The sequence below is a fragment of the Gigantopelta aegis genome, chromosome 6 (assembly GCF_016097555.1).
Source record: "Gigantopelta aegis isolate Gae_Host chromosome 6, Gae_host_genome, whole genome shotgun sequence".
NCBI lineage: Eukaryota > Metazoa > Mollusca > Gastropoda > Neomphalida > Peltospiridae > Gigantopelta > Gigantopelta aegis.
In genome coordinates, this window is record NC_054704.1 from 50,466,618 (window position 1) to 50,483,774 (window position 17,157).

Consider the following 17,157-nt stretch of genomic DNA (forward strand, 5'->3'; position numbering starts at 1 on the left):
AAACTCGCTGTTGGCACTTCATGGGCTATTCTTTTCGATTAGCAGCAAGGGATCTTTTATATGCACCATCCCACAGACAGGGTAGTACATACCACAGTCTTTGATATACCAGTCGTGGTGCACAGGCTGGAACGAGAAATAGCCCAATGGGCTCACCTATGGGGATCGGTCCCAGACCAACCGCACATCGAGTGAACGCTTTACCACTGGGTTACGTCCTGCCCCTTATATGGAAAGAAGTTAAAGATTCAAGCAACACTTAAAAATACTGTACAGAACCCATTCTTATGTCAGATATAGCAGCAAGGTGTTTCCCATTTCCAGACAAAACAGCACATACCATAGCATATGAAAAACGTGTGCAGTGTGTTCAATATAAATAGCAGGTGGTGATTTTGGATGCAATTGCTGGCAATATAATTCTCAGTGCATTCAGTAAATACAACTACCTATTTTAATCAAAAAGCTTCCTATTTTTATAAAGAAAATGAAAACTTTACATATTTTGCTTATATACCTACCCATTGAGCCTACAGTGCTGCTCTCATTCTTGGATTTGAGCCCAGTATCTATCAGCGTTACAGTTACAAGACATCTGGTTGTTACATGTGATGACATGATCACCGTACCATCATGAATGAATGAATGAATGAATGTTTAACGACACCCCAGCACGAAAAATACATCGGCTATTGGGTGATCACCGTACCATCAATACCAAGTGTAAGAATACGATGAGCTCCCTGCACACACATATTCATGACCAACCGGCGGCATCTCTCGTATGTGCTGCACTGATTGCAACGGAATGGAACCGATACTAATGTGTGCCCGTGTTGACATGTACTGCCAAAAGACTCGTGCAGAATGTCTCCAGACAATCAGTTTATGAGCCCCGTGTTGGGACCACTGATTAAGAAAAGCAAGAGACTGATTGATGGCCTCATGCTCCTAATCAATCACAGTCACGGCACACACTGTGGCAGCTTAATGCCATACAAAATCACAATGCGTGACAACAGATATTTCTTGGTGGAAAAAAAAAAAAAAGGAAAGGAAATGAGTTTTTGCCAAGCTGGCATCACAGTTTATTGTTAATCAGTTACTGCTAGTGTTAGACATATGACAATTTCAACACATGATCAGCAAAATATAAAATACCCCTAATTAGAGAAAATACACTTAGAAAGGAAAGAACCATAACATGTGCATCATCACATTGAATTAATCAGATCCAATTAGGTTTAGGTTTAAATTTTATACAGTTTATCACTACATGTTACCATGTTTGTGTGTGCTTCTTTAATAATATTGAATCATTAAATTGATTGTTTAATAAAGATTAAAAAAAAGGTTGATAAAAACCTGGTGTAGCATGTCAAATTAATGTCAAATCCAAGTTTTCTCAATGAACTGTGAAACAGCTAATACTTATAAATCCGTTTGTGTGAAAAGGGAACTCATGAATTGGCATATAACTTTGTAATGAATAATGTTAAAACTTGTATTAAAACATATTATTGAATTTTAAACCCATACCAACTCAAGAAAAAACATTATGTAAGTATAAGAACATTCAAACTAGCAACTGGACAGTCTTAGAAGTCATGAGAGCAGAAAGTTGACCAACTTTCTGCTGGCAGTCTGAACTTAACAATACATCTGAACCTAACAGTACATTTAAAGATAAAAAGTGGGTTTATTTCTCGCAGAGATCCCCATAAACTAGTTGGAAGAGGGTATTAAAAGAACTAATATTGTTAAACTGCACATAATTTAATTACCAATTTTGGCAGAATCTGGTCATCTGGGTGTTTGTGAAAGGTCAAAATGCATTTTATCCCAAACAGAGCATGATAGCTCAAAATGCATTTCATACAATACACAGAAGATACAAAGACCTCAAGAACTAGGGTCAGCTCGTGACTTCCGGTGACCAGAATACTGGCATATAGCTTAAGTCTACGACCCTTTTGTATGGATGTATATTTATCTGCATTCACAACTTACCGGTAAGTCTACCACATGCATCAGATTAGGAAATGATGCTGTTGAGGCCTACGGAAATGGCATGTGATTGTCATTGTACTCTTTGTTTGTCATTAAAATATTAAAATCTCATCTCCGCAATGCCAGTCAATGGGATTAATTTTACTTTGTAATTCCATTAATTCCACTATTCAAAATTCTATCAGCATTAGTCGTAGTCTAATACTGTCAATTAACCGGCGTACATCTGCAGTGTACACGTGCACGTAAATAACACCACTGACGTCAATGCATTGTTTCTTTCATTTGTTGGTCTTATCCATGATTAGATTTTTACAATTCTCTATTGTACGGATATTTTTCCTAATTAGTTCAATATATTACTGAAAATGTTTGCATGTACATATATCTAAACATCCAATTAACATTAATGACATCATTGTATTATATTTTCTCCCATCCCTAGCCATGCAAGACAGACCCATTCCATGACGTCAGCCCATGCTGAATAAATCTGTTTTGCATGGGCTATGGCGCCACTGAATTTAACATGGGGAGTATTACGGCGTTGGTAATATATGACATCATATCAATGCGAGTTGGTTAGTTTTATATCAATATTTTGTTATTAAAATCTTCATTATAAAAAGCTATCTTGTTAATTTGTAGTGTTAAATTATATTTAACACATGAAACAGACGCAGAAAATATGATAGTGTAGTTTATTTATGATAAAATGATCAAATAAAGAAGTTACTTTTTCAGCCATCTTTGTTTGTTCGTGTAAAATAATGGTTTATTTATTGAATGGATGGGAGAAAAAGATTCCATCATAAGCAGACACGTGGGACAGAAAAAGTATACCTTCAGTGGTGGAAATTTCGACCCTGGGACTTGGCAAGCCTCATCCCGGGTCGAAATTTCCACCACCTCGGGTGTACTTTTTCTATCCCACATGACCGCATATGATGGGAGTCTATTAATCTGCAATTATTCCACTCCTTGATTAAAAGTTGTACATATATGTATCAGCATCTCTTATCATGAACTGAGTTGATATTATCAGTTGCACATGCACAGAAAATGGTATTTTTATTTTACTACACTGGAATTCAAACCCACAGTCTTCTTAGGCCAAATTTACAAGCAGTCTAAGCCAAGGTGATTTACTCAGAACTTTGTTAAACTGCAAATTACTTCTCTGTTTTAAAAAACAAAGGTTAATCATTAAACATCTTACCAACTTTGTGCCATTGTAAAATTATTATAAGCATACTGATTGGTAAACTGTGCAAACTCTTCCAAGTTGCTTTAGAAGACCTTGCTAAATTGAGAGTTCATCAGGAGTACATCTAAGTCAATAGAAATTCTCATTAAACACTTTTTGTGTGTGAATAAGTTAGCTTTAAAATAGCAATCTTGCAACCTGATTCCAAAATATATTTTAATAACATACAAACACAACTACTATAGTTACAAAAACATGTTTCAACACACATCTTCGGCTATCATCCTATTTACCTTTCTTCCTCCTGTTTACTCTCTTTGTTAGTAAATTTGGAAGCGTTATATTTTATCATTTTATTTCTAAATATTCATATTGTAAAATCTTTGGAGAGGACTTTATATAGGCTAATACCTGCTGCCCACTATTTTTTTTAACAACAATAAAATTAATATTGAGTAAACCAATGGTGTACATCCACATTGTCAACTCACAAGTGTTGTCATCATTTTTTAGAACTGCGTGACACATATTTTAATGAGGAAAGCTCTTTTACTCCTCAAGAGATATGGTAATAAACTTCATGACGTAAGTTCAGAAAAACAATTTCTAATCTATCCTGCACGTGGTACACGTGGTATTACATTACTTTTGAAAGCGATCGACATTGCAGAAAAATATCTTTAAAAGAAAATCAAAGAATGGGGCAGTACAGGAAGCCCTTCCCTGAAGTTAATGATCTATTCCAAATGCTTAAACATAAAAAATATACTCATACTTACATTGACATACATGTGTATGTGTGTGTGTGTGTGTGTGTGTGTGTGTGTGTGTGTGTGTGCAAGCATGTGTGTGTGTGTAGCTGTGTGTGTGTAGGTATGTGTGTGTCTGTGTCTGTCTGTATGTGTGTTTGTGTGAATGCAAGTGGAATAGAGACAAACACATTTAGTCTATATCCCTCATCAAGCAAAATATGGTAACAGCTCTTTTTAAAGACCCAAACATAATTACTGCTACTACAAGACAGTGAACTAATTAACAATGTATCGGTTACTGCAACGATCACAAACATCTTCATGTGATGTTTATACACCACAAAAAAAGAAAAAAAAACCCAGCCAAGTTCAGAGTGAACATGTGCATGAAGTCATCTTGTAAAGGTTAGTTACTGAAGGTGCTCAGCCACATGACCCAGAGGCACGGATAACACAAGAAATAGGATTGTCTGCGGAAAAATCAATATCTTATCTCTTTTGCAGCAGACTTCCAGTCCGCAGGCATGCCACTATTTAGTCAACAGGATCGAAATTGGTCATGTTATTGTATAACCCGACAGAGACCTAAGACTAAAAAGCCATGTTTGTTCCCCTAATAAGATTTGAACACCACGGGAATGACTTGTGACAGCTGGTGTGCGAGGTCATTTAGATAATAACTGCTCAAATTGGGTGTCTGCCTGTCTGTGAATGGAGTTATCATTAATATAACACGGGGCTGGATCTCACTCAGTCGGTTGAGCATTTGCCTGAGGTGCTTAGATTGTAGGATCGATCCCCGTTGGTGGACACATTCTCTTGTTATTATTTTCCCATCCCAACCAATGCTCCACGAATGGTATATTAAATGTCATGGTATGTGCTATCCTATTTATGAAAAAGTGCACATATCAGGGACCTAATACACAAAGTTCTCTTAGGCTCTGCCAGACAACAAAGCATCCTCTTTGCAAGTATTTTAACATTGCACTGCAAGATCGCAAAGTTGTGAGAGTTTAGTGAATTAGGCCCCAGATCCCTTCCTGCTAAGAAAAGCAGCATATTTCATCTAAGATGACGTCAGAATTAGCAATTTTTTAATAAATCAATGTGCTCTAGTGGTGATGTTAAACAAAAAATAAAACATACTTTAAAACTTTATCATTAACCATTTCTTTGATCTACCAGTCTGGCATATGCACAAAAAATACTGCCAGTATTTAACTTTTAACATTGTAGAAAACTATTCTTTGATTTCCTTTTTAAATATATTTTCCTGTAATGTATAAGTCACTTTCAAAACTAATATACTGTCTTACACAGTGGAATAGAATCCCTGCAGAATTCCCATGTAGTAACTTGTATGTACCAGATGCAGAACATTTCATAAATTACATCATAAATTGTATTACCAAATCTCTTGGGAATAAGACCTTTCCTCATTAATATATTAATATAATAAAATTTTCTTTGCATCTATACACTTTACGGCAATCTGATTGGTCCAGAGGTGCTTACTTTTTTTCGTTCATATCTCGATAAACCGAAAAAGAAAAAAAGCCACGCTACGTGGGCTCATACAATGTGCACATCAATTTTTCGGTTCATACTTGCATGAACCAAAAAATAATTGCGGTCAATTCTTAAATAGATCAACAACAAAAAATACAACTGGTGAGTTGTTTAGTTTTAAATGCATAAATCTATCCAAAAAAAAACAAACAAAAAAACAAACATGCTTTTAAAATCATAACCTTTTAAGTTAAATATATTTTCAAATCATGAACCATGTCTGATGGGGATGGGGGTGGGGTTAATCATTGTCAGTATTGTTATGCACAGGTACATGCAATGATTATTAATTCTTCACTTCAGATACAGAAACAGAATATATGAAAAGTTAATGTAAATTTCTTTTAGAAAAAAAAGAAAAAAGTTCTTTCACAAGGCTTTTGCTGAAGTTAATAATGATTCTTAAATTCTTAAGTTTGTTGCCGACATCTGCTAACAGCTCATAACAAATTAACTTTGAAAGCCATAAGAAGCTTCTTTAATGTAAATACTAAGTTCCAACCATATAGTATTTTTTACTAATGTAAAACACCAACAAAACTAGCCAATTTGTGTATTTTTACTATTGACTAGTCGAGATGCACAACACTATAGTACAGATCCATTCTCAACTGCAGTCAAGATGTGACTGGTCTCCGTATTCACATGAGTTATCTATCTTGAATCTTGGAGAATAACAATTATCATACATGCTGGTGTTCGTATTTAACTTGTTATCAGTGTACTTAAAAGAAAAAACAATAAAAATTTGTGTAAACCGCAACATGGTTCAATTTGTAAAATATTTCCTTTAAGTCATGTTGAAGATTCATATATAATGAAAATGAAAGCAGTTTTAAAGGAGATATTTGCCGACAATGACTGATGAAACCCAATTTTGAAAAATATGACTGTAGGATCTCTCATTGTTTAGCAACAGTAAAACCCAACTTGGTGACAGCATCAGACAACAGTAGTGAATGAATGAATGTTTAACAACACACCGGCACAAAAAATACATCGGCTATTGGGTGTCAAACTAGGGTAAAGATAAAATACAACAGTGATGCACATGTAGGTTTTTAATATAAAATTATGTTGTTGTGTAAATATTTAGTAGGGTAATTAAACTTATTATGTAAAAATATTACAGACAACAAAACAGTAATAGATTAATTGTTTTCTAATATTAAGCTCAGATTACCAACTGCCTGCAGAAAGTTGGCTAACTTTCTGCTGTCACAACTTCTACGACTGTCCAGTTGCTAGTCTGAGCACTCTTACAACTCAATTCTCGTCGTAACTCGGGAATTAGGGAAATTACAACACAACCATCAAATTGGCAAAGTTTCTGCTGGCAGTTGGCAGTCTGACCCTAGCATTACAATCTGATGTTGGTTCAAAACTACACATTTCACTATGGAAAAATGGTTCTGCGAGGACGTTTTCAGAGGGTAAAGATGGATGTGAAAGACTCACAACTAAACAGGTAAAACTTGTATAAATTGATGTGAAATCCCATCAAACAACCATCCTAATTCTATGACAACCCCACTATAAAGACCAATATATTTTAAAAACTAAAATATTTCCCTATTATTTTATCCTGAAATTACTCCAGTACTAGGACTATCTTGCTATTACAGATTACAACCTGCAAAGACAGTCCCAATGGTCATTTGCAATATATATGATTTCATCAAAGTGATCAGAGCATTATGTATAAAGGCAACAAACAATAACATAGTGAATAGTTACTTCATTGCCATCACCTTGATGTTAAAGTTAATTACAAATAGTTCTCAAACATCTAAGTAAAGTGTATTTGATTATTTTTTATGTAGTTGGAAGTACAAATGTATTAGTTTCATACATGTTTTCATGAAAGCAAATTGCATACAATACTAGTACATGTACATGCACTTTCAAGCTGTGAAGGAAAAAAACATTCTACAGATGCAACAGATTCTTAAAGTAATTTTGTGACAGATCGCTGTGACACTGTCTATATGTACAATTAAGGAAATAACACATTCAGCCAGACAAAGAGCTGTTTAATTACGTTATGTATCACACGGCAGTTTGCAAGTACATGTAGCAAGCAAATCAGAAATATATTTTTCCAATTTTGTGTGTGTGTGTGTAACATAGTGTTTTACATGGAAATTTCTTAAGAGGTGTACTGCAAAGTATCAAAGCAGCATGTACCTGACATTATATATAAAATAGACTTTATTCACTATATTTGTTAGTGACTGTAATCGTACATTGTTGTAATCAAATCATATTAATCAGAATCTTGTATCCTATTAGCTAAGTACATGTAGATTTCAAAGTTGCTGTATCTTTGCAACTATTCGAGATTGGTGTTTTTGTGCTTATAGTAATCAAATATATTTATATGTTCAAGGGAATTGACTCTTGAAGCTGTAAAGGTTTCAGAATTCTGTAATCATTTAAAAAATTTAAAACATATCTAAGCTTTCCAAAACAGACCATCAACTTTTGTTTTCATTCCATGATGTCCGTCATTCTTTCACTTCCTTTAGATCTTATTTACAAATCTGGGTTACATTCAAATAGTCTTATTGCAATTATACTGCTTAATTATGGAAAGACCATGCAAAATCCAGTCAATTTCAGATCATACAATCATTGCTAATTTGTAGGCCAAACTTTATCATGGTGCTTGTAATAAAACACTACAACACATTTTCAGTACTATCTTATTAAACTTTGATATTGGATTGGTTATAACAAATTTGAAAGAAACGAGGAAGCTCTCCTCCACTGCTAGCACAAATTGACTCAATGACTTAATTTGATAAATAAAAAACAAAAATTCCGAGTTTATTTGTGACACAGTCAGTCATTATATTTACATAAGAAAAAATATTAAATGTTTAATAACATAATAAACATACTTATATTACTGATGAAATACCCTATTGGGCTTCTTTCTTCTTTCTTTACCACCCCAACCATATTTCACCCGATTTTTGGTTTCGGCTAGTCGACGCTGCCTGTTTTATTGCAATATATACATGTTGTCCATTAACCTAATCTACATGGAAAGCTAATTAACGTACTAGCAATTAGTTGAATACTATCAACGGTCTAATAAAGTAATAAAACATGGTTCTTTGTGAAAGTGTGCTCATAGAAAAGGTATGGTAAACGTAAGACAATAAATACGAAAAAATGACAGAAAACAACTTAAGGTTTACTTCATGCTTGGTGACAGGAATGTTTATAGCAACAATTCTGACTTGAGTACTTGGTGCAATGTCAACAGTGCAGAAATGACAAAACAAACTGTATGAAATGATAAAAACGAGAATGGTCAGGCCATGATGGGTCATATACCCTGTAAGTACCACTACAAGTAGGTGTGTTACAGAGAAGGTGGAAGTAGAAGTACACAAAAAGAAGTATGGACTTTCTGAAGACACTTGAAGCAAACTTAATGGAATCAAATCTATGCAATCATCTGATAATCCACAAAAGGACAAATATGTCCCAGAATGATATCCACAAACACAGATGATGAGAAAAGAAACTTTAATGGAAATGCAAACTCAAGTATTTCTGTAATTTTTAACCACACCTCAATCTCATTCTAAGCCAGATCAGGTACAGGTAGCACTGTTGTGAACAGGAATGAAAATAATATGGATCAAAAGAGTTTTCGAACAGCGTCAAAACCCTAAATTCCAGAAGAATACTGAGAATTTTCCTCTCTGCTACATCTAATTGTCTTCTTCTTCTTCTTTTCATTCCTTCATGTAATGATATCAAAGGGAGATGTTTGCTGCCAGGATGAATCTCACAGTGACACGGAGGGATTCCTGGTCTCCTGAGCATCATATAAACTATTGGATTGAGTTACTCTATGAAAACCATTAATGAGAAGAGAAGAATGAAGACCTAAAAGGCTTGGAACATAGCACATATACATAAACTGAAAACCCCCCCAAAAACTCCATATTTAAGGAAATCCTTTTTACTGAAAACTTTCCTTCTTACATACATGGTACAGGGGTGGAAATTGGTGAACTGTAAAAAGAAGATGAAATCTAGTGGTGTCCCAGAAATTCTTGAAATCCGAGGTTAAAATCTGTGCCATCTGACACATTTTGGAGGAAAGGACGATTAAAATGTGAAAAAATGCAATGTTACATGATAGGAAAACAGCAGATCTGAGGAGAATTCCCACCCCTGATGGTGACAATCACGTTTTGTAGTGTAGTTTGTGCAAACACAGTCCAGTGATAACATGCTGTGCTTAAAACTGCAGGTACAACACAATTCTATAAAAAAAAACCCACCGAATATCATACATTTTTTTTATCTCTTTGTGGGGACATCATCTTGGTCTGTAGAAGTTGATTTATTGCCACAATAAAGATCTACATCAAACAGAAAAGATTCACTAACCTAAATGTGGTTGCGGAGAAGGACAGCGCTGAGGCAAGGTCGGTGACATGTTGCTTGCTATCAGAGATCGTCTTCCATAGTTTCGACTGAAAATACAAGTTATAAAACATGTACTGAAAGGAAATAATACATATATATTTATTACATATTGAGAATATATCTGTATTTTTATTGGTCGAAAACCAGTCACATGACCATCCATAAATAATGATATTGCCCTGGGAGATTTAACTAATGAAAGCAAAGAGAAAAAAATTATATCCAATTAATGAGTAGGTAACATAATGCAACGTCAACTGTTAATTCTAATGTAAGCAACCACAAACTTGTGACAAAACTCTTTGCTATAGGCCTGTCTATTAACACTGAGTTTAATTCCAAAAATATCATTAAAGACAAGGTCAGTACTCGTCAAAATTTGTAAGGAATATCTCGTAGATTAAGAAACGTTCATGATACAACAAAATGCAGTTGGATTCAGAACTCTCTGGATTTTATGTTACAAATAAAGAATACATTTAGAAGTAACTGGTACCTGTTCAGTATAAATGAATGTTCATATTTAGCACATTTTGTCTTTTATTTTGTTATTAATATGATTTTAACATTCTTGCTGGTCATAGTGTCTCTAATTTAATTTTTGTCTTGGTAATGCTTCAACTGTTTATTTCCACATTCCTCTGCTTATCATACAACATCATAGGATTATGTGACATCACTAAATCTCATCAGTAGAATGCACTGCATGAAAGTATTTCAATTCTGATAAACAAAACAGGAATGTCTTACAGATGTCATTATGTAATAAAACAATTATTGACTATATTTCGGGCAATATCAAGGTTTATGCACTAACAAATTTATATCAATTTCTTCGGTCCATAAAACCTAATATTGCCTGAAATGACGGTCAATAATTGATAAGTATTTACATTAAACAACCATCTGGTGACTCCATTAAAAATTGTTTTCTTCTTCACCATAATATATTTAAATATTGTCCCATCCCAAATGATAATTTTAAAAAATAGAAGTAGCATTAAGGTTTGTATCAGCATGAACATTGAGGACCGGAGTTTATAGTTAAGACTATTTCACATCTGAGTGAACAAAAATAAGTTACACACAAGCTTTCTATGTTTATGAGGATGTGATAATATGGAGATTTATGAGCATGTGATAATATATGTTTCTGAGAACATGTGATAATATATGTGTTTCTGATAACATGTGATAATATATGTGTTTCTGATAACATGTGTTATTATGTGTGTTTCTGAGAACATGTGATAATATATGTTTCTGAGAACATGTGATAATATGTTTATGAGCATGTGATAATATATGTATTTCTGAGAACATGTGATATGATTCTGAGAACATGTGATGATATATGTGTTTTGGAGAATGTGAAAATATATATGTTTATGATAATATGATAATATATGTATTTCTGAGAACATGTTTCTGAGAACATGTGATATGTGTTTCTGAGAACGTAATGTGTTTCTGAGAACATGTGATAATATGTTTCTGAGAACATGTGATAATATATGTGTTTCTGAGAACATGTGATAATATATGTTTCTGAGAATGTGATATGTTTCTGAGAATGTATTTCTGAAAATGTGATAATATATGTGTTTCTGAGAACGTGTGTTTCTGAGAACGTGATAATATATGTATTTCTAAGAACATGTGATAATATACATGTATGTGTTTCTGAGAACATGTGATAATATGTTTCTAAGAACATGTGATAATATATGTGTTTCTAAAAACATGTGATAATATATGTGTTTCTGAGAATGTGTTAATATGTGTTGCTGAGAACATGTGTTTCTGAGAACGTGATAATATATGTATTTCTAAGAACATGTGATAACATTCATGTATGTGTTTCTGAGAACATGTGAGATTATGTTTCTGAGAACATGTGATAATATATGTGTTTCTGAGAACATGTGATAATATATGTTTCTGAGAACATGACAATATGTGTTTTTGAGAACATGTGATAATATATGTGTTTCTGAGAACATGATAATATATGTGTTTTTGAGAACATGTGGAACGACATACATGTACAAGTAGTGACACCATCATTTTAGCTTCATACAAACCAAAAGTCATATATTGTGCTGTAATTACACTGCAAATCAGATGCATTCATAATTATAAAAATAATATTTCCTATTACAAATTTATGCTGAATTTTAAAGCTTTCCAGCATTTGAATGATGGAAGTGTCAGCAATGAGTTTATTATTATATTGATATATAGGGCATTTTATCAACAACTGAGAAAAACCTAGACTATTATATGATTACACCAGTATTCTAATGTACCCTTTGCATAGATATGGGTTAAGAGAAAATTATTTACCACAAACATTGAAGACTCAACAGAAAAAAATATATAACTAAGACTAAGGGGAGACAACTCCTGTTGTATTGATAAAAAAAACTGTCTTGGTTTTTGCTGCTTGAATGACTGATAATATATAATTCAAGCTATACAGACCATTTGCTCTCTTGACAATTGCATAATTTAAAATAAATGTATTATTTTGTTCATTTTTGTATTATATAGTTTCTATAAAAATAGCTTGTTTAATGTACTTTAATAACAAACATTTATCCAAATCTTTCATATTTGTTTTATTATTGGGCAATTTCAGACACAAATGCTTACTGTGGCTTGAAAATCAAAATGAGAATGAGACCTGACAACTGCTATTGTGTAAACAATGTTTGTAATATCGTTGACCAAGAATTAATTAGGTCTATCCGCAATGCATTTGATATTGCGAATAGACTTCGATAATTCTCGGTCAATGATATCTTAAATCATATCACTTGTGCCAAAGTATGACATCCCTCGTCTGGCAACCACCTTGCTTTGCTAAATATCTGGTGCATGACTGAATTAAGTTTTACCATGTGTTATTCTTTGTTTAAAATATCTATCTTTGTTTGCCTTTGTTTGTCCACAAAAGGACTTCATCCTGTGAAGCAGCCATCTGTAACACTCAATGGTTGTGGAGACTTCACAGTTCAAAACATGAATAATATATGCAGTTTATTTGTTTAAAACTGCATGTCATTGAACGTCAGACTTCATTCAAACAGGGGGAAAGATGTAGCCCAGTGGTAAAGCACTCGCTTGATGCATGATCGGTTTGGGATCGATCCCTGTCAGTGGGCCCATTGTGCTATTTCTCGCTTCTGCCAGTGCACCATGACTGGTACATCAAAGGCCATGGTATGTGTTGTCCTGTCTATGGGATGGTGTATATAAAAGATCCCTTGCTACTAATCGAAAAGACTATCCCAAGAATTGGCAACAGCGGGTTTCCTCCCTCAATATATGTGTGATCCGTAACTATATGTCCGACGCCATATAACCATAAATAAAATGTGTTGAGTGTGTTGTTAAATAAACCATTTCCTTCATTCATTCAAACATGTAACATCAGTTACATATACAAGTGCCACATCAGCAAATTTTCCACGGCAGTCCAATCCATTATTAAATTCAGAATTTTGTTTGATTCATGTTTCACAGCTTAGGCAAGAAGAATGTCATGTTTTACTATGTCCATGACCATTCTTTCAGTAATAAAAGCAGTTTTAACATTACTTCAATATAAACATATGTTATAGAAATTTTTCTAGTAAATGCTTAGCCTGCAATTGCCCTGTTATGTTTTTAAAAAGATAACAAAATGACAATACAAATGGGACAAATGTATCATTTTCAAAATAAAACAGAAGCTAATATTTAAATATGTTTTGACGGGACTATTTTCAAAATTAGACACTTAATTAAATATCTGTTTTTTAATAGTTTACAATGCTCACTGACATTTAAACAATAAAACAAAACATACCTACATATTTTTAGAGGCTCAACCACAAAATAACACTTTTAAAGTTTGTAGTTACATGTAATGGTAGTAAATTTGTTTAGTATTTTGTATGTTATTACACCATATTCTAGGAGTGTACATATAGAACAAATACATCATAAAATTCCCACAATATCTGTAATACTTTTAAAGAAAATATGTTATATAATTGTAAAATTCAATGTTAATGAAAAAGTAACTGTGGTGTAAAACCTTAGAGAATAACAGCTGATCGTTCTGTATTAAGAATGTATTATCCACATGGTTACATATAACTGTGTTAATAAAAATCATACGAAGCACATGTGAAATAACAAATGTAATGACGTAATTTTGGGAAGTGACATCATAACATAATGTTGCTTTCCCAGTCCTAGCTCAGACTGTACATGTGAAATATGACATCATTTTGTCATCTTCAAGTTGTGGTTGAAACATTTTGAGACGGACCTTATTCATAAAAAAATTACAATAATAATATGGATAATAAAACAATTATTACGCTCACGTGTGTATCATAATGAATTTATGAAACTCGCGTCAGAATTTGTGTATTACCCTTATTCTTGCTCAGACAATACAAAACCCGACATTTATTTTGTAAAATCAGTACAATACACAAGCTCATATAATAATCTCTATGTACTAACTTTGTATTAGTTAGAGGAGATGGGGAGTTTAAAAGAAAAATGATTTTAAAAAATTAAATCGGTGTGTGTTGTAAATTAACTTATCACAAATTACTGGTTGCTAAATATTCAATAGTTTAGGACTGAAACTGTCCCAACAATTTCATGAGCTGGATTTTGATTACATTATTAAGTAATGTGTTTAGCTTATAAACATTTTGATTACATTATTAAGTAATGTGTTTAGCTTATAAACATTTTGATTACATTATTAAGTAATGTGTTTAGCTTATAAACATTTTGATTATATTATTAAGTAATGTGTTTAGCTTATAAACATTTTGATTACATTATTACATAATGTGAAAGTAATGTGGTTAGCATTCTGTAGTGATCTTTGTAACTGGAATCAAGATTCACAATGATTTATTACATACCTATTCAATCTTATTATAGTGATAAAGACATTTTGAAACAGTGTGATAAATTTAAATGGGGAATTACTTTTTTATTTTTACTGCAGTTAGCGCCTTTTATTTACTGACGTCATATATGATTTACAAATTATGTCACATCGTATTTGAAACATTACACAAGGCTGCTGAGGACTAAGATTCTTAACGTTTAAGTAAATCCATGAAAGGAGTTTTGATCATAGATTTAACAAAGCACTGTTATGTTAAATTAAAAAACATTTTTGTAAAACATAAAAGAAGGTATGTAATAAATACAGAGCTTCACATATGTTGTTTTCACTTCCTATTTATTGCACTCGTTTATTTTACAAAAGAACATACCATGGCATATATTCTTGTGCAAAATAAAAACGATTTGCAGATCCATGATTTTGCCAACCCATTACTAACTTACTACACCAAATGATAATTTCCATAACATCTGAAGCCTTGACATACTGTGTAATTTAAAAACATTTTAAAATTCCTACCTTCCTTTTCTGGATACTGCAAGTTCCTTCTGCAATAAAAAAAAAAAAAAATCAGAAAATTATTATCATTAAAATTACTTTGCTATAGTAGTGGTGTGGGTAAATGAGGTTAGTACATATAGTTGTAGTTATAGTTGTAAACTGAATGTAAAAAAAAACATCAACAACAACAAAAAAACCAACCAAATCACAATTTTTAAACATTATCCATATAACATATAAAATGATTTTAATTTTGAACTATTCTTATATTGTTAGGTTTGCTTTAAGTTACTACCAGGTAGCAACATGTCTACAAAATGCTTAATGGAATTTTTTTTTTTTTTTTTAATTCTGAAGGTTCCTTTTATTTTATTTATTTATTTATTTAATATTTTAGTCCAATTTAAAAATCACTTAGTTCCCCCCAACAGCTACTGTATGTACATGTACACCGAGAAAGAAAATGAGTGCTCTGAACACACATTCCATTTCTCACGACGGATAGTCAATATAGCTGATCCAGTTTACAGAAAACATCTAAGCATGTTTTTTCAATCTAATCAATACTAAAGGAAATTGAAAAGAGCTTGACAGGGAAATTGCCACCGACAGGACTTGTACATGGCTACCATAGATTGATCATCCTGCAGTACAACCAATATATTTCACCTCTCGCTACCAAACAACTCCTGTTTTGATAATCTTAGAAACATACACCATATGTCAGTGATCATTTAGCCCAGGATATATCCATCCACACATAAAACAAAACAAAACAAAACAAAAAGTGGATTAATAATACCATTTTGTCACAAGTGGTAATGTTCATATGCGGAGAGAGAAGCCCATAAGTCAATGTTTTAATGGCGCCGTCATCATTCTGATATCGTCAGTGTTTTATGTAAGTAAGTAGCACATGTAAACACAAGTCCAACAGGTGCCACAATAAAAACACATCAGAGATGGAGTCAGTTCTGAAGATGTGGGGAAGTGGGCCATGATGTTGGTGTACGTGTAATGTCCTCCTATTCCTGCCAACATTTATCTTGGCCAACTGTAAGCAAAATGGATGGTGGAAATAGCTTTTCTTGGCAGGACACGGATGAGTGGGTTTTGTTCCTCGTTTGCCACGTTCATGTCATTAATTTATAAAATACAGGTAAAAGTAATAAATCCATGTCATCCAGTACTTGTGTAGGTACATGTATGTAATTTGTAAGTGTATTCAAAAACTAACAAACCTAATTATTCATTTTTATTGTTTCATTTTATTTTTATTTCCATAGATGATAAACTGATGACATTTTAAACCATTTTATCACACAATTATCACACCAATACAAATGTCTCTCCATGTATGTTCGTAAAATTTATAATTAACATACCTCAATACAAACAAAATTACCATCACAAAATATTAAATATTTGAATTTCTTAAATCTATTGTGCATATGTGTGTGTGTGTGTATGTGTGTGTATGACACACCACAAATCCCTTAACCTCTCTTGCAAACATGAATTACTTTAATCAAGGTTTATGCAACCATCTGTTTTAATTTTTGTTCTCGTTTTTGTTTTGCCTATTTATGTTTCAATTCTCTGAAGGGTAACAGAGATTATAAATGTCACCTTCCTAAATTTAACCAATGTCAGTCATCAAAGACATGTCACAACAGTGAAGAATGGAATATATAAATATATATACATGAAGACTTCATTTCCTAAATGCAACA

General features: G+C 32.9%; 1 protein-coding gene across 4 annotated transcripts in view; it reads right to left on the reverse strand.

Moving 5' to 3' along the window:
* LOC121375097 (microtubule-associated serine/threonine-protein kinase 2-like) overlaps window positions 1-17,157 on the reverse strand; it is a 170,075-nt gene that overhangs the window by 88,650 nt on the left and 64,268 nt on the right. For 3 of the 4 annotated variants that reach the window (XM_041502334.1, XM_041502333.1, XM_041502335.1), the window contains 2 exons: window positions 15,443-15,471; window positions 9,958-10,043 (listed from right to left, as the gene is read on the reverse strand). In XM_041502334.1, coding sequence (XP_041358268.1) covers window positions 9,958-10,043; window positions 15,443-15,471 — 115 coding nt within the window. Of the gene's footprint in view, window positions 1-9,957; window positions 10,044-15,442; window positions 15,472-16,226; window positions 16,247-17,157 lie in introns of those variants that run through there. The other variant, XM_041502336.1, reaches the window with a different exon arrangement.